This window comes from Macrobrachium rosenbergii, chromosome 55 (genome assembly GCF_040412425.1).
Source record: "Macrobrachium rosenbergii isolate ZJJX-2024 chromosome 55, ASM4041242v1, whole genome shotgun sequence".
Lineage (NCBI taxonomy): Eukaryota > Metazoa > Arthropoda > Malacostraca > Decapoda > Palaemonidae > Macrobrachium > Macrobrachium rosenbergii.
In genome coordinates, this window is record NC_089795.1 from 18,443,804 (window position 1) to 18,464,161 (window position 20,358).

The window sequence follows — 20,358 nt, forward strand, 5'->3', positions numbered from 1 at the left end:
ATGCTAACTTTTTAACTGCTGAGTCATATTGTCTGAGGGTAGATTCCCTTTTGTCTGATTCTATGAACAGCGTGTTAATAGGATCAATGTTAGCATCTTTCTGAGCTGCAAATTTCATGAAGTCCATAAAGCTAGGGCATTCAGAATTCTTGAGGAAGCCGACACAGTCCGAGTTTGTACTATTTGCGTCAACTTTGGCCTGGGGATTTGTATGCACCGGAGTTTCAACTCTGGAAGAGGAAACCAATTGCTCTTCGGCCAGTTGGGTGCCACAAGTGCTACTTGACCTTTGAATGATCTGAGCTTGTGTAAAACTTTCATCAATAGGTTTATTGGTGGAAACAGATAGATCCTTTGCCACCTGTTCCAGTCTATTGACATCGCATCTGTGGAGTGAGCTAGAGGGTCTAGATTGGGAGCAACGTAACACGGAAGTTTGTGGTTGCTCTCTGTGGCAAACAGGTCCACCTGGAGACCTGGAACCTGAAGACAAATCCACTCGAATGATGCTTTGTCCAGTGACCATTCCGACTCCAGCGGAGTCGTCCTGGACAGTGAATCTGCAATGACATTCCGGACACCTGCCAGATGGGTAGCTGACAGATGCCAATTATGTTTCCTTGCCAGAGAGAAAATTGCGATCATTACTTGATTGATCCGGCTCGACTTGGAGCCCCTCTGTTTACGCAATGTACAACTATTGCACTGTCCAGTACCAGTCTGATATGAATCTGCCTGATTGGACGCAGTTTCTTCAGAGTTAGAAATACTGCCATTGCTTCTAGAATGTTGATATGGAACTGGCGGAACATAGTGGACCACATTTCTTGAACTTTCTTGTGTTGGGAATATCCTCCCCACCCGCTCAGGGAAGCATCCGTGTGGATCACCAATGATGGAGGGGGAAATTGGAGAGGCACTGACCTTGACAAACTCTTGACTGTTGACCATGGTCGAAGACTCTTCCTCAACACCGGCGGAATTAGGGACATCTTGTCTCTGTATCTGCTGTTGGCTCGTCTCCGCCATACTCTGTATATATCCTTCAGTTTGGCTTTCAGCAGCAAATCTGTTACTGACGCGAACTGAAGAGAACCCAGGACTCTTTCCTGGGTACGACGAGAGGCTCTTTTGTTTTTGAGGAACTGCCTGGTAGCTTTGGCTATTTCCCTCCTTTTGGCTGGCGGAAGTGACAGTTTGTGAGTGTCCAGATCCCATTGGATTCCTAACCATTGAAATCGAGCCTCCGGAACTAGGCGGGATTTCTTCCTGTTTATTTGAAAACCTAAGTATTCCAGGAAGTTGATCACTATGGTCGTTGCTTTCCGACATTCCTTGGCGTTGGGTGCCCAAATTATCCAATCGTCCAGGTATGTGGCTAACATGATCCCCTGGGCCAGTAGTTGGACTACTGTTTCTGCCAGTTTGGTGAAAATTCTGGGCGCTATGTTGAGCCCGAATGGCATGACTCTGAACGAGTAAAGCTTGATTTCCTAGTCTGAATCCTAGGTAAGGAGAGAAATTTCTCGCAATCGGGACATGATAATAGGGGTCTGAAAGATCTATAGAGGTGGTGACCCCACGGGAAGTAGGGTCCGCACCTGCCAGATTGTAAGCATCTGAAACTTATCGCATTGAATGTATAAATTGAGACAGAGACAAGTCTAGGATTACTCTTTGCTGGATAGAGTCTTTCTTTGGAACACTGAACAGTCTGCCTTGAAATTTCAGGTGTCTCACTTTCTTTATTGCCCTCTTTTGAAGAAGGTCCTTTACAAAGTCCAGGAGGGCTTTGGATGGAAACTGATGGAATCTGACTGGCGGAGGAGGACCTCTGCTCCAGCTCCATCCCAGACCCTTTGAAACTATGCTGTGGGCCCACAGACTGCAGGTCCAACGGTCCCGGAAAAGATGTAACCTCCCGCCCACCTGAGGAAACTCATTGAGCGGGAGAGGGCTTACTTCCTCTACCTCCTCAGTTTCCTCTTCCCCGTGAAAGGGAACGCGATGCAGCCCTACCTCTGAAGGTGGCTCTGGCTCTGCTTCCCCTTGCATGTCTGTTAAAGCCCCGAAACGCCCCCTGGCTTTCAAACGAAGCGTTGAAAGCCGGGGACGCCACGAAGGTTGGCAAAGCAAGGGTCTGCTGAGCCGGCTGCATCAGAACAAACTGTTGCTGAGGCTGGGCTTTGGAAGTTGAGGGCTGTCCGATCTGAGAGACCGGTACAGCCTGAAGCATAGTTTGGGTCTGAGGTTTCCTGTACCTCCTGAACCTTTTCCTATCCCTGGCTTGAGGTCCGGCGGACTCAGTGGCCTTCCTTTTAAAGGGGGGCCCAGCGGGAGCGAAGGCTCTGATTGCCTCCGCCAGAACACTGTTGACCTCAGTCTCCGGGAATATATTCGGACCCCAGATAGAACTCTTCATGAGTCTGTTGGGCTCGTGTCTGATAGTGGCGTCCGCAAAGATGTGTTTCCTGCAGTTTAGTCTTGCCACTACAAAATCATACAGGTCCGCCTGGAATGCCGCTAACAGGGATTTGGTCAGGACCTGGAATAGAGGTTCTTCAGCGTAAGTTACCGCTGTCACCTCCGTAATAGTAATGGAATGCAGGGAGCGACTCAACCTGCATCTGGCCTCGAACTCCGCCTTCAGAAGGGCCTCCGGCAGCTTGGGAAGCTGTTCACTAAAGAGAGTGGAGGCGCACTCGGAGTCGAGTTTGCCCACTGTGAACGTGGCCAGAGCTCCCACCCAAAATTCCGAATCTCCGGGGAAGACGAGAGAGGTGGGATCTGTCTCCCGGAGTTGAGGCAGCGGCTTACCCTCGATTCCTGCCTGACTAGTCAGTACTGCGATCTTAGTCGTGCAGGGGGTAGGGACGGAGTCACCTACCGAGAACATCGTGAAAGTCCCCTTAAAGGGGGTAAGCTTAGTATTTTCACACTCCCACTCAGTGAGAGCGCGCATCAAGGTGGATTGGCTTGGTCCCTGGGGAAGACAACTGTCTCCTTTGGGACCTTGTCTGATCTGATCCAGGCTTCTTCTGTAAGCCTGGCATAACCTGGGTAGGGAGGCACCAGGTCGGGTGGAAAGAACTCCAGTTCCTCCAACCGACGAGTTCCCAAGCCCTCGATGGTCAGGATATCATTGTGGAGAGGAGCATGAAGAGCCAGCCGCCACGGGTTTCCCTTATCAAAGGGGGGCAGTCTTGAGGCATCCGGAACAACGTAGGATTGTCCTGCTACTCCGGAGCGCATAAACCCGGAGAGCAAGCTTTCCTGGGTCTGCATCCTCTCTGCCAATGACTTGACAGACTCACCAGAGGTATGTAAGCTCGAAGTGAGCTGGGAGGAAAGGTCTTGAATCCTGGCCTCAACCTTCTTATCTAACTTCTGCATCAGAAGTTCTGCAAAGGCCTCAGGGTCAAAGATAGGCTGTGGAGGATCAGCCTTAGATGTCCTGGATCTCGACCCCTTGGGCAGGGGAGTAGCCTTACTAGAGGACGCCACTGGGTTAAGAGCCAGTGACGACCTTGAGGAGCTGACGGATTAGACCTTTGAGGTCTAGAGGACTTAGGTAAGTCCTTCTTTTCAAGGATTTCACCTTGGGGACAACAGACCTCGTTCTGTCCTCAAGGATAGCTGATTTGTGAAACCCTTGAAATGAAGAAGAGGAGGAAGAAGAAGGAGAACCAAAAAGGGGACTACTAACACTCTCCCCCTGCCTCACTTACCACCTTACCTTCTACCTGGTGGTCCGGATCGACGCTCATTGGTTCGAGGTGGATATTGATGGCCGCCACCTCCTCCGCCACCTCTCCGCACAGGTTGTCTTCTTGGGAGGGTTGCGTCTCCTCCCGGATCCGTTCAATTATAGGGGCGGCTACTTCCGCCGGCACTGCAGCTGAGATCCGGGCTCCGGGGTAGAGGAGATTACATATCTCCTCTGACAGGATGTACGGCTTCCCCGACGCAACATTCCTCCCAAACCCGCCGACCCAGACCTTCAGGGTCGACAGCGAAGAGTCGCGGATAATGCGGTCAGACTGAAAGAAAGAGGAAGATTTACTGAAAATATTCTCCAACTGCCATATATGTCAATATAAGACTGTAAAGGCAAAAGGAGACTAAGGGTTAGCGGTCTCTAAAGCTTACCGACTCATCCACCACTAGCTCGTACAGAGCGTAGCAAATCTCAACAGCCATCTGGGTGCCAGACGATCAAGTCCCCCACTCGAACTGAGCAGCCGGAGTGTGACCGGCATACCTCATGGCCACAGGATTGCTGCAGAACCGCTGTACACCCAGGCTCCTGACAGCGTACCATCTGTAAGCAGAAAGATGATACGAGTAACGTCGCGTTAAGGCCCTCTGGAGTAGGTCCGGCGGTAATAGTATACCTTAACTTAAATTATGGGTGATGGAACATGCTTATCATCTGGCAAAACCCCGCCGGAATTAAATCCAGCAGGATAGAATTAATACACGATACATGAGTAACGTAGTAAGGCCCGCCGGAGTAGGTCCGGCGGTAAATGATGGTTTATCACATGATAAAACACTGTCGGAAAGAAATCTGGCAGCAGAAAAGATATAAGTTATGCTACGGAATGGTCAACTACTAAATATGTAAACATGAGTACTCTTAGGATACGCTGGTGTTTGGTACTCCGTCCTGATTTGCCACGGAAATCTCATTATGTCACACATTATGGTAACGGCGGAAGAGGCGGAGAGGAGTCTTCTCATATGGCTCAACTCTCAACGTGCAGGGCGGGAACCGCCAACTAACCGAACACCATACCCACCGGAGTGGTAACGTGTACGATAACAACGAGAGAACTGACTAACCTGGCGGAGACTGAACATAGCGAAAGTCATGATAGCATCCCTGAGACTGTGTTGATGCTCCAGCTAACACTGTGGAAAGCGAACAAACGAAACACCAGCCAATAAGGGGAAAAGTTAGCAGAGTGGCGGAAACTCGGCAAGCGGTGGCCAGACGGGTGGGTAACACCCTCTGGAGGCCGAAAGAAAACTCCCCACAGGGTGCTGAATGCAAGCAAATGGCGTCCCTCACATAGGGAGATGTCTAGGTTACTCGCCAAAAGCTAACTGATCAGGTAAAAGAGGGCTAGGCTACATACACGAAATGATCTGTGCAATCCTTGATCCTAGTCTACCCTCCAAACCCAAAGCTTTTGGGCTTGGACAGGAAGGCCAGAATAGGTGCAACAGGGGGACCACGTCAAGCCTGGCCACACCCTCCAAAACCGACAGTCTGGTCAGGTGGAAGGCTATGAATAGAGGAGACCCTTCACTATTCTAACCCACCCTCCAAAAACCTCACGGCCTGGTCAGGTGGGCTAAAAAACAGGGGAGGGGGCAACTGCCTCACTAGCCTAATCTCACCTTCCAAAAACGTGACAGCATGGTCAGGTGGGCCGAGAGAGAACGAGGAACTCCCTCCACTACCTAACATCTCCCTTCAAAGCCTCAAAACGGCCTGGCCAGGAGAGCTAGGAAGCATGAGCATCATGTAAAGGAGCCTAACCTGTCCAGCCTAACACTCCGAAACCGATTACGGAACAGCCGAGTAGGCTAGGCTAGAAATACCTAATCGAATAAAACTACCTGACACAAGTACTAAGATAAAAAGTTAACCAGATGTGTGAAATATAAAAACATATATGTACAAAGAATTATATATATAAATATGTAAAAGACTCGGCTGTAGAGAAGGCCAAACAACCACCGATATGTGGAAAGCGGGGGATACCCAAGATGGCCGACCCTAACGCCGAAACACACATAAAATTAATCCAAAAATAAACATGTCATCCATCATCGTATACATCAGAAAGATCGTGAGCATAACAGTACCATCATGGAGAACGTACCAACTCGCTGGCAGAGGAAGGGGACCAGGGAAAAGGGAGAATTATGATCAGAAAAGGGGGAGGGGGAAAAAACCTCCGGCACTAGCCTAGATCAGATATGATATGGGCTCCAAACCTCATACCAGCGAAAAGGTAATTCATATATAAATAAAACTCCAACTGAAAGGAGTAAAGAAAAAACTAACAGTAACTTTCTGCTAAAACCATGCGAAGACTGAGGGTCCAGCATGGCCGAGGCAGCCGCAGCCGTGACCGGCTGCGTAGCGTATTTACTATGAAAAACAAAATATGAAAGGTCAAATAAGATGCCTCTGTAAGAAAAAATCAAAAGGAGATGGTACTCAACTTAGATGATGCGAATTCCTGAAGGGATGACATGATGAAAAGCACAAAATTCACGAAAATACAGCACCAAGAAAAAACACGGTGATGTCTGAAAGCGTGCTAATTTGGAATGTTTTACAAGATGGCGGCTGAGGTGGTGGTTGGCTGGGTAAAGAGAGTGAGGTATGTAACGGCTCCTCACTTTTAGGGGTTTTGAGATTGGAGAGCTCTATAGGGCAGAGACCTGTGGCAGTACACCACTCACCCTTTGTGTATAATGACACCATATAATGGCGTTCGATCCGGGGGTCGTAACCCTGGCATTGTGTTTAGCTTTCCTCTGGTATATTTAGCAATTTTTATACCTAGAAATATGTGCTAAAGGATATTTCACCGTGTGACACAGGTCAAGCCCAGAAATTAATGTTATGAGAGTTCAGGTATCTGGCTGAAGTGATGTATATTTTTGAATTTTGAGATTAGTTGTGTAATAACCAGGTACCTGATACACATCATGACAATATATATGTATATATATATGAATATATGTATATATATAATACTGTATATATATAAGTATATACTGTATATATATGTATAGTATACACATATATATATATATATATATGTATATATATATATATATATATATATATATATATATATATATATATATATATATATATATATTTATATATATATATATATATATATATATATATATATATATATATATATATATATATATATATATATATATATATATATTTAAGAAAACCTACAAATCTCTGTATGGCTTTTTTAAAATATTTAAGAAAAGGAAAAGAAATTTATGTTGGCTAACTTCAATGCATCATTCTGACTACATAGCTTTACATTTCTTTTTTGTAGTTATTACAATAAAGAACAATCACACTCTTGATCCTTGTGCTGACGATCCATGTCCTGCCCTTAAACAAGGCTGGAACTGGAGTCTGAGAGGCATGGTCATAGTTGGAGACAGGCATGTGACACAAAAAAGTCATAATGTTGCTAAACAGGGGATAAATGCTTACAAAAGGCAAACTTGCAGCTTGAAGAGCCTTTGTCAGGGATGAAGCCTAAGGCAGAAGTGCAACTTAATAGAGAAGCCTTTGTACAGCATCAGCCTTCACTGGAGAACAACCAAAGACAGATGCATAGCTGACTGTCAATGATGGGCTGATGGAAAGTTAGATATCATGTATGGGTGAACAACTGGAAACAGCAGTGCAACTAGATGAAGAGGCACAGCTGATGGCAGGTGGAGGCTACACACAAGGGTGTTGATAGAGGTAGATGTGTGTCTAGAGCAGAAGTGGAGTAGAAAAAATACAAACATACCAGAGTAATGTCAGACCCAGAAGAACAGCCAAAATGAGACTTCTTGGGTAGAAGTTGTCAGGAATCAACAGAGGAATCAAGAAGAGAATGGCGTAAGAGCACCAGTTGAGCTTGGTAACAAGTTAGGTTAGTGGAGGTTGAGGGGTTTTTGCGTGGAGTAATACCCCTCAGCTGCTGACAGTAGTTACTTTTCCTTCAGCTGCCGGGATCAAGTGGGGCAGGTGAGGTGGGTTTAACCATATAAAAAGGTCTGGTTTGTATGCCTAGAAAAAATACGAATTGATTAAAAAATTTTGTTATTAATTCCTACAGGGATAAGAATCATTGCCTTTTAGGAAACTTACCTCTTAGGTGGAAGGTAGTCCCTGTAAAATGACAAATTTTTAATTAAAATGTATTTTTCATAGCTAACACATCTACGGTCTTAATGTAAGGACAAATCTTCTAATGCCAGCTGGGAACCGGTAAAAAACTCAAAATTGTAGAACAAGGTACTGGTGGCAACGGAGTTCGGCCAACTGGATAGGGAGGAAGCATCAGCCGACCTCCCTTCGCCCGAGAATGCTGTGATGCATCCAGTTTCTTCCAGCCCATGGAATCAATTTGAGGGGTGGCAAGAGGTGGACAATATACGCTAAGACTGTAGGTTTGTTAGCTATGAAAAATACAAATTAATAAAAAATTTGTCATTTGTTCATATGTGGAACAAACCCAAGTCTTAATGTAAGGATAGACTCACTTTTGGTGAGAGGAACAGAAAGTCTTGAACTGACTGGAGGTTCAGCACACCTGATCTCATTTCCTGGTTAAGCCAAAGCAGAAGGAGATGCATGCCCCTGACTCTTTAGATAAATAGTTTATCAAAAGGCCAGACTACTGGGCTATTACACAATGTGGAGGAACACTGTGTAAGTGGAAGTTAAAGAGCTATATCTGTTAAGGCAACAAACCTACTTTACCCACCAATTAGTTTGCCATCATTCCTCTCTCCCCTTGTTAGAGAGAGGATGGACTAGCTTCTGTGAGGAAATATTCATGTGTGAATAAACTGTCTCAAACAGAATGATCACTCGCTCACCTGTATCTAACCAGTCCTAGCTCATGATGGATCAATCTTCCTACTGCCTGCCAGCAGATAAGGGGAAAAAGGGAAAGGAAAAAGACCAGTCATCTCATTCACTCTCACTTTAATACCATCATCTTAGGTATGATACAAACTGTCCCACTAGGGGCACTGGATGAACTACACAACTTGAGCAGCCACCACCAGACCCAAGGAAAAAGTGTCCAAGGTCCTATGGGCAATGTTCCGTAGACAGAAGGATGTGAAGGTGGTTTGACAAAGGCAAGTACCAGCCTTCAAAATCCTATGAACAGATATGTTCTTTTTAAAAGGTTCTTTTTAAAAGCTAATGAAGGGTCTAAACTCTGAACATCATGTGCTCTTGCGTGCACTGTTAGAATCCAAGGTTGTAGCAGAGCTATAAGTACGTCTAATAACCTCACAGAGCCAGAAGGAGATGGTATTCTTGGACACTTCTTGCTTGAACCGGCCTGTGCTCACAAAAAGTCTTCAACACCTCAGCCTGAGGTGATGAGTCCTTTTTAGATAACCATGCAGTGCCCTGACAGGACATAAGAGCAATTCGTCTGGGTCGTTATCAACGAAATTTCCCAAGGAAGGGATGGAAAAGGATTCAAACCTATCATCATGAACTGAAGGTTTTTTATTCTTAGCTACGAATTCCAGGACAAATTAGAAGACTAAGGACCCCCTACCCCTCGAGTGTTCAACATTAGAAGAGACCGTAGAGTTCGCCCACTCTCTTTGATGAAGCTAAAGCCAGTAAGAAGACCATTTTAAGGGTCAAGTCTCTGACAGATGATTGTTGCAATGGTTCATATGGGGCTCGAGTGAGACTACTTAGCACCAGAGTCATGTCCCAACTAAGAGGTTTAAGTTCTCTAGGAGAACAAGGTTGCTCAAAACTTTTGAGTAGCACTGAGATTTCCCATGAGGAGACAGGTCTACATCTTTTAGGTGTAGAACCAACTGCAAAGCAGCCCTATAGCCTTTGATGGAAGACAGAAAGATGTATCTCCCTCCAGAGAAAAACTAGGAAATCTGCTGTTTGCTGAGCAGAAGTTCCAACAGGAGAGAGACCCCTTCCACAACACCAATCAAAGTAGATGGCCCATTTTCCCTGGTACATGGCTGAGGAAGATCTTCTAAGTTAGTCAGACATCTCAGTCGCTGCTGTGCAAGAAAAGAATCTCACTCGCAGGAGATACTGGACAGTCTCCAGCTGTGAAGAGGCAGGGACCTTACTGACTGGCGATATCTCTCGACATGAGGTTGGCAGGGGAGGTTGTGCCATGGAAGGATCTCTCTGGGAACTGTTGACAGCAGGGCTAATAGATCGGGGAACCATTCTGAGTGAGGCCACCAGACAGCTACATGGGCCATTCGGAGATTCAGGGAAATCATTACCCTGTTCATGACCTGATGGATCAGGCAACAGGGAGGGAAGGCATAAACTTTAAGGTTGTCCCAAGGATGTTGAAAGGCATCTTCTGCCATGGCGTAGGGGTCTGGAACAACTGAACAGAAGACCTCTAGCTTCCTGTTGTACCTTGTTGCCAACAGATCTATCATTGGCCTTCCTCAAATAAGGAAGAGCCTGTCCGCTATCTCCTGATGTAAGGACCACTCTGTCCTCAGGACCTGACCATGATGACAGTTTGTCGGCCACCACATTCCTCTTGCACGGGATATACCTGGCTGAGAGCTCTACTGATTGGTCTATCAGCCACCAGTGTAGAAGCACCATTGGGGAGTGAAGCTGGCTAGCCAGAGACATCATGCTCCGTGGTTCACATGCAAGCAGGGGATGTCATGAATCCTGTAACCTCCTACCAATCTGGTGAAAAGGTTGACCAAAGCTGTAGGGTCCTGGGCCAAAGTACCCTGTTTATGGGACAGTACCTGAGTAAGAAAGAAACACTGGAGAAACATAAAAACCCAAAAGGGAATTTAAGGTGGAAGGCAGCTACTTCTGGTCAAACCAAAAATTGGTCCAGCAAGCAGCTCTACCTTGGCCCCACCCACTCTTATTTAGAGGGAGAGTGGAGGGAGATGCATTTTTGACACTAAGCTAAGACTGGGTGTTCAAAGTGCAGATACTTTTATCTTGAAAAACCTAGCTTACATTTCAGGCTAAATGTTGATCAAGAACAGAAATATGGGTGGGACCAGTCACTCTGTATTCTCCTGGCTTACATTAAACTAAAGTGCTAAAGCAAGATACTTTTCTTATCCAGCAGGAGCTGGGTGCCTGTGGGTGATGCACCCCTGGTAGAATGAAGGAAGGGATGCATACAACCTTTACATTTGCCTTCATTACCCAAAGGCACTAAAAAGTTCACCCTAAGGGGCTAAGGCCAGTCTTAAGCCCTGACTTTGTGTATCCTCAGAGGAGTCACAACTTATCGGGTACCAATGAAGTCAGGAAAAGAAGGGTGTTCATGGACACCTCCGGTGCTAAGTGAAGATTAAGAAAAGGAGTGATTCTCAAACTATGAGCCCAGGTCCTTCACAAAGAATCTTATGGCTCATATTGGGCATAAGAAACAACATGCCTTCTGAAACTAACAACCAAAGTCCCCGAGAGAGGGGTCTGTTAAAAACTGTCAAATCTCCCGTCAGGAACTGACAAGTCTATACATAAACCCTGCTCTACACTCAAGATAGGAGGAGAGAAAGAGAGACGCCATTCCTCTGAGAATGGGCAGGATGCCAGACAAAACTCCTTGCTACTCTACACTGAGACTGTGCTGGACAAACAGGCCATCCTGAGAGAGAACTCTTAAATAAGGCTTCACCCAAGGGCTGGAGGTGCTTTGGACTAGGATGCGAAAGGCCAGTTTATATCTTGTTGGTGAGAAACAACCCTATCAATGGGGGAATGCAAGTCCCATACAAGTTTTTTATATGTATGGATAACCAGAGGAGACCTCTGTTCACATGAGTCAGCAGTACTGGATGCCACTTGACTATTGGCCATGAGGAGTAGCCAGGATCAATATGAAAATAAGAGTGATCAACACTGTTGATCACCTAAAGTGGAAGAAAAGAAATAGTGGATTGCACACAATCCAGAAAATCCCCAAAATAACTGAATATCATTTCCATTATTAATCCTTGGGTACAGGATGGGGGAGGGGAGCCAAAGAACTGTCACTTTTTGTTAAGCATGGAAACTATGAGGTTGAGCATGAGGGAGAAACCTCCACTTGAACTGGAACTCCAGCCATCTAAAAGGAATAACAACTACTTAATACCAAACTGACCCCAACCACTAGGGTTGTCTGCCAGCTGGCAGACAGTTCAACATACTGTGGCAAACCATCTACTCGTGAATCTGCGACTGTCATCTCCCACAGGTACCCATACCATTGCACTGCAACAAGAACACTAACAAGTAACCTAGCAAATGTTCTTGGAAACCTGTGGGGAAGCAGTGTTTTCCACATTTCTAGAACAGTGACCTGCAGATGAGGTAAGTCCTACAGTCAAAAGGTCCCCCATGAACAATTTAAGGCCAATCCACAAAAGCCAATCTGAATGCTCCTGCCAGGACAGGGGTCAGGTTTAATTCTCCCAGAGTATGCCATGCTTATAAGCAAACACAGGTATTAGTCTGCTGATGTAACATGAGGTACAACTTCAATCCTTTTGTCACACCTGCAAAAAGGAGAATGAAGGACTCTCTCCTGGATCAGGAGCCCAGGAGACACCCACTGACTAAGTAACATTCACAGGATACACCTAGCAAACATCTACACCGACATTCATGTAGGAACTAGAGACTATCTGTAGAGCTGTTTATGGTTTGACACAGTTTTGAACTGATGGCTTGGTAGCATACAAGAACAGGAAAAACTTAAGTTTTCTGACAGACAGGTACTCACAAGTAAATGTTTCCATCTAAAGAAAGTATACACCACACACTCTCTAATAGGTAGGTTCAGAATCCTGACTCTAGTACCAGTCTCCCTCTTACCCTAGATAGGCACATATAAAAAAACTTTGGAGACTGGTCCCTCAGAACTTCTACAATCTTTCTCCATTGTCTCTTCAAACTCTGTTGGCATGGCCCGAGATCCTGGAGAATCTAAAGGGGAAGCAAGACAGTATTGTTGTCAGATAGGGAAGAACAAGTCTTAATAAGACTATGGTGTTAACCCAGGACCTGAAGAATTTTGGACTCCATTCCCTGTCCTTTTATTGCTAAGGACACAATACATAACCCTCTAAATGTGGCAGCTAAAATAAGGGAAGTTGCAAAGTAACCTTCCCTACCCATGTTTTTCCCTTTCCTTCCTGCCTAGCCATAGCTGGAGGAGGAAGGGCTGGGAAAGTTTTCCTTCCCATCCTAGAGAAAAAAAAGCTGGGATACTGGTCTGGGATTAGGGAAGATGACTCCTTCCCAACCCAAAAACCCATAGACCTACTAACCATACCCAAAGGTTTTGTTACATAACACTTTGCTGCCACAAAGGGCTGATAATATACTGGTTGTTGGAAAGAGAATGTGGGACTCCTGCTCCCAATTCCACTGCTGACTCCATGTTACCGCTGAAAGGGTACTGTGAAGTTTAACACCAATCCAAAGTTTCTTCTCCTTTCCTTTTAAGGACGGTGAGAGAGAATGGAAGTGTTTGACAGCAACAATGGGGAGAAAAGAGAGATCTAAGATTCCTTTCTGCCCTCAGAATGCACTAGACTTCACCTTCATGCAAGAACCAATAGGCTATGATGATTGTTTTCATTGTGGGAGGGGCTGAGATTGATGCCACAATGCCATTTTGTACATCTGTAAGGAAGTTGTCCACTGGATTGTTAGATATCAGAAACTCCCAATTTGCAGACTGGAAAGTTAACCTGATCATAAACACCTGGAAAATAATTAACCTGATCATAAACACCTGGAAAGTTAACGTGATCCTAAACACCATAAGCAGAATGCAATCACAGCAGTCTGAACAAGTTCTCTGCCTCCTGAAAGAACCTCCAAGAACTCTGCACAAAAACATTTGTAACAGAACAGTGGTGGTTACTTCAAGTTCATTAGACTTACCAAGAGCCCAATGATCTATGTACCAACACTGCCACAGGGGTACTGAAAGGGAGTAAGGACCTCCAAAATTACAAATCCCCAAGGGCAAGAGCTGAACTTCCCATGGAGAGACTGATGCATCAATAGCCATGAATTCTTCCCAAAGAGTGACTACAAAAACAGCACAGTCATGGTCAATCACTAAAAAACTATTACAGAGATGTAATCTTCCAGAATCTTAGTTCATCCACACAAAGATTATTTTTTACAAAAATGACATGGGTTAACATACAACACTGATTTCTTCAAGACAACAACAGTGCAAGTTTACTTGTAACCAGTCAAAATTGTGATAAAAATCCATATATACTTCCATTAGATCAACTAAAACAACGTATTGAAGCATAGATTTTTGCAAACTAGCACTTGCAAGTCCTAGTCAGTGGACTAGAATGTCGTGCGTGTGTATTAACTCGGCTAATTGTGACACAAATGTCTTGAATATCTGGTGCACAATAAAAAAAAAATCTATATACCAATAGTGGGAAATGACATATTCAATCTTTGGGGAAGTGTAGGTTAATAAAAAGTCACTCAAGAGAGCAGTAGAAGGCACTATTGTGTAAAATACCATTTCAGTCTGACTGAAAAACGACCATACAGAAAGCGATCCTCTGAGCACTGGAAGCACTATAAACATTGTTCTGTTGTATGCCACCAACAACCCAGCTTTCATACAGTCTGATGACTGTATGTACAATAAAGAGGGAAAAAAGGGTGGCATTCAATCAACCCCCTTGCCTGGGAAGGCAAGGCAGAAGAATCAATGTGCAAGCACGAAGAGATTCAAGACCATTTAATTTCCCCTACACTTGGGAGAGAGAGAGTGAAAAGTGGTTAATAATGTCTGTAGACTTTCTTAGGTTCCATAGCAGCTTCCTGTTCTTCAAGAGAAGAGGGGCCACACCAGTCTTCCGCTCCCTCGTGCGTTCCCGATTCCATCCTGAAACAGAAGTACCTCTAATCAGAGAAGGTACACAAGACCCATTAGTTGCTGTCTAAACAGAGTTCAGACCCTGAAACCACTGCACCCCTCCTCCTACAATTGGTCACAATCAATTAAGATGTAAAGAATGAGAGTGCACAAGGTGAAAGTGAGGTAAAACCTTTCCTGTTATTGACCATGCAAGGCAAGGAAAGCAAGCAGGATGCACATGCCTACATGTTGCACATAGGGGCTACTCTAAGCTGCAACCCATGGCAAATCTACAGACCCAGTCCAATGGGAGAAAGAGAGATGTGTTTGGGGTCCTGATGTGAGCCCTGGGGTACATGGTGGAACAGTGAGGGGGCAGTCCTCATGTCCAAGAATGCATGCATAGTAGCGACAGCTCTCCCTGAGGTACAATGATCACTAGTGAGAGACCAAGGGTACACAGGGGGATGGGGAAGGGGAGCCATTTTCTCGCCTAGTGGGCATGAGAGGAGCGACCACCACACCAGAGGTACCAATGATGGTAACTTAGTGATCTGGCACCTCTGCTCACCTGTAATGAAGAAGAGTACATGCCTGATGTCCTCCTGGTCTTCCTATGCAAGGCCTTAGAGTTCCCATCATCTTCCTCTTAAGTGGAGGAAGAATGTCCAGGAATGAAGAGGAGGAGGGCAAAGATGAGCTCTACGAGCTGATACTGAACAGGATACATCAAAACACCTGCTGGAAGGTCATTTACTAGAAGAGATACTGCAAATGGAGGAGCCCCTTCCTTGCAGTGGATGGAGAAGCTTCAAGGTTTACAGAATGCAGAAAAACATCAGCTGTGTCAAAAGAAGGCTTGGGTTTATTATTACTAACAGGTCACTGAAGAATGCAGGTGTAGACCAACTAACCTGGAATTTTAAGGTCATGCAGATACTTGTGTGACAACAACTGCCAAGTGATGCAGATACTCATGTGACAACAACTGCCAAGTGTCACATAATCCTTGTCCCCTGACGAGAAGAAAGGAAAGGTTTATTACACGTTTGAGGAGGAAGGAAAGAAATGGAGGGGTCCTGCAGCATCAGAAGCTGGAAAGCATTACCTGTCCTCTCTCTTCCTGTTGCCAAATTATCAATCTTCTTCCACTGGGGAGAGGACCAGGTTGCAGATACATTAGAAAAAGGGAGAGATTGAATACAATCTTCGTCCTTGCAAAAAGCAACATTAATGTAGGTCTACCAAGAAGGGGGTCAAGAGGCAAATACGTGGCAGCCATGTTCCCACATTGGCGTTGGTTATGTTTCTTCTCATAAAAAAAGAAAACAAGACCAAAGTGACAATTTATTATCAAATGGTATATGGCACAAGAAGATCCAATGCAATTGCAGTGATGGGGGCACAGCGAGCAAACAAGAAGCATGTCATAACTGCTCGAAGGAAAACAGGTTACTGTTGGTATGATCATGATCATGATCGAGTAAGAGGGTATTACCCCACTTACTTTCCTTAACCACCAGTTAATTACCTTGTTAACACGTTCAATAACCATCCTGGTTTGCACAGATGGATACAGTACTCCTAATATAAAAAGCAATCCTTTGTATCCCTGTAGGAACTCATGGCCTCTGATTGGCAACAAAAGGCTTTCACTGATAAATACAAGATATCACAGAACTGTCAAAGGAACAGATAATGGACCCTAAGCATCTTTATTACTCTTTTCACTCTTGAACATGTCTAAAATAAAGTAAAAAATCAACCACGCAAACAAACAATACCCATCAAAACAACTGGTACTTACTCTCTCTTCCTTTTCCTTTTCTTTTTATTTCTTTTGATACTATCACTAGTTTCTACATCATCTTTGTTCATTTCCTCTGAAGTCTCTTCTACTTTTAATTTACTTTCACTGTCAGTAGTATCTGCGTTGGGTTTTTCAGCCTCAGCAGCAATGTTTACCTCTTCAACTTTCTCTGTGCTTCCCTCGTCAGCAGACTCTACTTCTGTTTCAGATTCAGAGGTCTGTGATTTTGGGGGTTTTGGTGTATTATACTGTATTCTTGTCCAGTATAGTGGTTTCATGGCCATCTTTGGTTTAATTGGCTGCTTACGTAGAACTGGAAAGACAAAAGATATAAGAACATTACCGTTCCCTTTGGTATTAATTTTTACATTACTAGCATTAACTTCCTTTTGGAAAATAAATATGAAAAATAATACTATGAATTCATGTACACTGAATTACTCTAATCTTAATCATAACATACTCCACATATTTGTAAATTTCCTAATCTAAAAAATTAAATCTTTTATTATACAATATCTACCTATTTCAGATCAGTGTATCATTTTGGAAATATCTTCATCTATCCAAATGGTACACTATTACTGAACAGAAAACACCATTACACCCCAACTCAATTAGCCAAGCTCTGCATTTGTCAAAGAAAACATACCAGAAAATTTACAGCAACCAAGAAACAGGTTTGTTTTTTGGACAATATTTTGTTTGTTCTCAATGACTGTAAGATTTGCTTGGGTTTGTTGAAATTTTGTGTTCATCTTAACATCAGAATGACTTTTCTTATCCTGTGCTTCACCTATAAAGAGCAACCCCAGAATGCTTGCAAAATATGCATACTTTGACTTAATGATCTATGGATGAAAGAATGATATCGTAACTGTAAAAAATACCCAATGTACTTAGCTGTAAGATCTGTCTTTAAGGATAATGGAGTAAAGACCTTATTTTGTAGTATATAAATGTTTTTATATGATGAAAATTCATATCCCTACAGTTTTTTAATAGTTGATATTACTTTTGAAATTATTTACCTGTAACACCATCATAAATAAGTAAAGGAAGTTAACCAGTTTCACTACTAGGTATTTGATATATCATGTGAAAATAATTCAGTTTCCTTGTGGCATAAAAGGAAAACTACAGTGCACGTTTTTGAGTACACAAAAACTAATGTAAATTTTCAAAAGAAAACATTAGTTTTTTCATGGAAATCCATCAATCATACAGCCAACATTCATAGTACTTGTATTTTCACAGACATTGCAAACTTTTGTCCAAAGGGCAGAAGATGCAGTATCAGCCTCTTCATTCACAACCGTCACTTTTCCATGGAAACTGTACAGTACAAAACAATTAATTTAGTAGTAATTTTTTCAATCTAACCCCACCCCTCATACAGACCAAATGTCAAGATTAGACACCATGATTAAATTACTGACTATCCTGTGGTGATGACTGAGCAAAAGGAGGATCCAGCAAAGTTCTTGGTGACAGAATAGGTCTGGATCCAAGACTGATGAAAGAGGGTTATTTAATATAAGAATGAATCTTTTTAGAATGTTAAATGAGGTATTAGTTAAATGTACATGATCACTCAATGGATAGGGTAAGAAACTTACCATAAGAGTTAACTGCTAATAACCCAAGATAGCTATGTCTTAAATAAACCATGAAAGAACATAAGAATGCAGGCTTAGGAAAACCAAGATGACTCCCTTAACTTTACCCAGTGGGTAAAACTTTGGCTGCCGCTGCTACCACTACAAGCAAATACATACCAAATCTGTAAGATAAAATCTTGAAAACTTGCTTTGGCATATCCAAGTGCTGCACTTAAAATAGAAGTACAGCAATTTCATGAAAATCAGCACCTGACATATCTACATTACGCTATTTACATTAATTTTACCACCATCTTCAATGTACAATACCTTTAGTTTTATTTCTTATGTCATGAAAATAACCTTTAAAGAAGGCTGAATTACGAGCAGTATTTCTTAATGTTTACCTCAAGCATATGTTTCCACTCTGATATGAGAATAAGTGGTAATAGAATAGGGACAGAGATAGAGACCAGATGCCTAATTATTCTTATAAGGCTGATGAAAGCTGTTTAAAATGAGATATTTCAAGCTTTTTATATTTAATCCAAATACTGAATCAAGAGTGTTAAGGGTAAAGTTGACAAAACCGAATGTTTTCGAGTTTAATGTATTTGCTTGAAGTGCTTTCTTATTAAAAATGGGCAATTCCTGGATAAGAAATATGTTAGAAAACTATATGAAGTTTTGTATAAATTCCTGACTTTGTTATTTGCTAATGAAAAATAAAAAATTTTTCATAAAGAAAACTCTTTCACCATAGAATAAACTCAAAATATTAAATAGGCCCATGTCTGCCTACCATACTTCTACTAATTTATACTATGTACCCTGAGGTAAATTTTTCCTAATTCTTTTTCATCTTGAAATGATTGTGCATTTTTTTATCCCTATCAATAATGTTGACATTTTATTTAATGTACAGGTTTCAATAAAAGTTTATCCATTAATAGCATACTGTTCACTTTTAGTTATCATAACATGAGAGAGAGAGAGAGAGAGAGAGAGAGAGAGAGAGATATAATAAGAGAGAGAGAGAGAGAGATAGAGAGAGAGATATATATATATATATATATATATATATATATATATATATATATATATATATATATATATATTTATATATATAGTTATATATATATATATTTTATATATATATAGAATATATATATATATATATAATATATATATATATATATATATATATATATATATATATATATATATATATATATATATATATATATATATATATATATATATATATATATATATATATATATATATATATATAAGAATGTTGTATTAAAATCAAACATGTTTTACTGGATTTACTACATATGGCAGCCTATATTTTCTTACTTCTGTGGATTTCTATAGGTTTTACTTGCTTAGTGAGTTTTCATATCAGCTGAGAAAGGTTGAACTAGGATTTTATAGTCGTCTAGTTTACATATACACTTACAGGAATCTGTAAAATTAATAAAATATCAACATTATTCATAAGAATAAGGGAATAATAAAACAATCATTATTTTAATCTCCAATTACCCCAAAGAAATAACTGATCATGTTTTACCTCTTATTCATGTGATTTTTTTTAAACCATATGAAGCAAAAATTATTTTCATCATCATATCCAGACTTTGGAGGAATCCTTACTCCCCTTGGACTTTTAGTGCAAATGATTGAGGGGTTACTGAGTTCCTGACCTAAAACCCATGCTTGTACTGTACAGCCTCAACTTCCAACATATCCTCATACCCATTGAGGATGACCACACTCAGTCAGAAAAACACTATGTTCTTAGAAACAAACTTCTTGAACAGCTAGTTCAAAACACTGGAAAGAGCCTCTCTGAAATCTCTAATCCTCCTTAGACATAGGCGAGGGTTTTTTTCACTAACAGTGACAGAAGGCAAGGCAAAAACGGCAAAGAGCAAAGAAGTGCAATCTCAGACTATCAGAAAATCATGTGACTCATTGATCCATCCTGAAAATTCAAATCCCAGTAATGAACCATCTTCAATTCAAGACCAGCAATTAACCCTCCAACAAGGATTCATGTAAGTCTGGCATGACTTTATACAGAATGCTCCACCAGGTTCTATGATGGCAACCATGCCTCTGGCAGGAGGTTCCTGGTAGATATAGATGCCTACAAGTCCATCCTATCAGCACTGAATGATGACTGTCATTGCCAGCAAGACATAACAATGCCAAGTAGCAGCCAACAAGACCCCCATACCATTGTGAAGACACAGACAGTTCA

General features: G+C 42.5%; 1 protein-coding gene across 7 annotated transcripts in view; it reads right to left on the minus strand.

Annotated features, from left to right (window-relative positions):
• LOC136835648 (formin-2-like) overlaps nt 1–20,358 on the minus strand; it is a 344,992-nt gene that overhangs the window by 99,546 nt on the left and 225,088 nt on the right. For 3 of the 7 annotated variants that reach the window (XM_067099461.1, XM_067099464.1, XM_067099463.1), the window contains one exon: nt 16,483–16,798. In XM_067099461.1, the coding sequence (XP_066955562.1) occupies nt 16,483–16,798 (316 nt within the window). Of the gene's footprint in view, nt 1–16,482; nt 16,799–20,358 lie in introns of those variants that run through there. The other 4 variants (XR_010852223.1, XR_010852224.1, XR_010852222.1 and 1 more) reach the window with 2 other exon arrangements.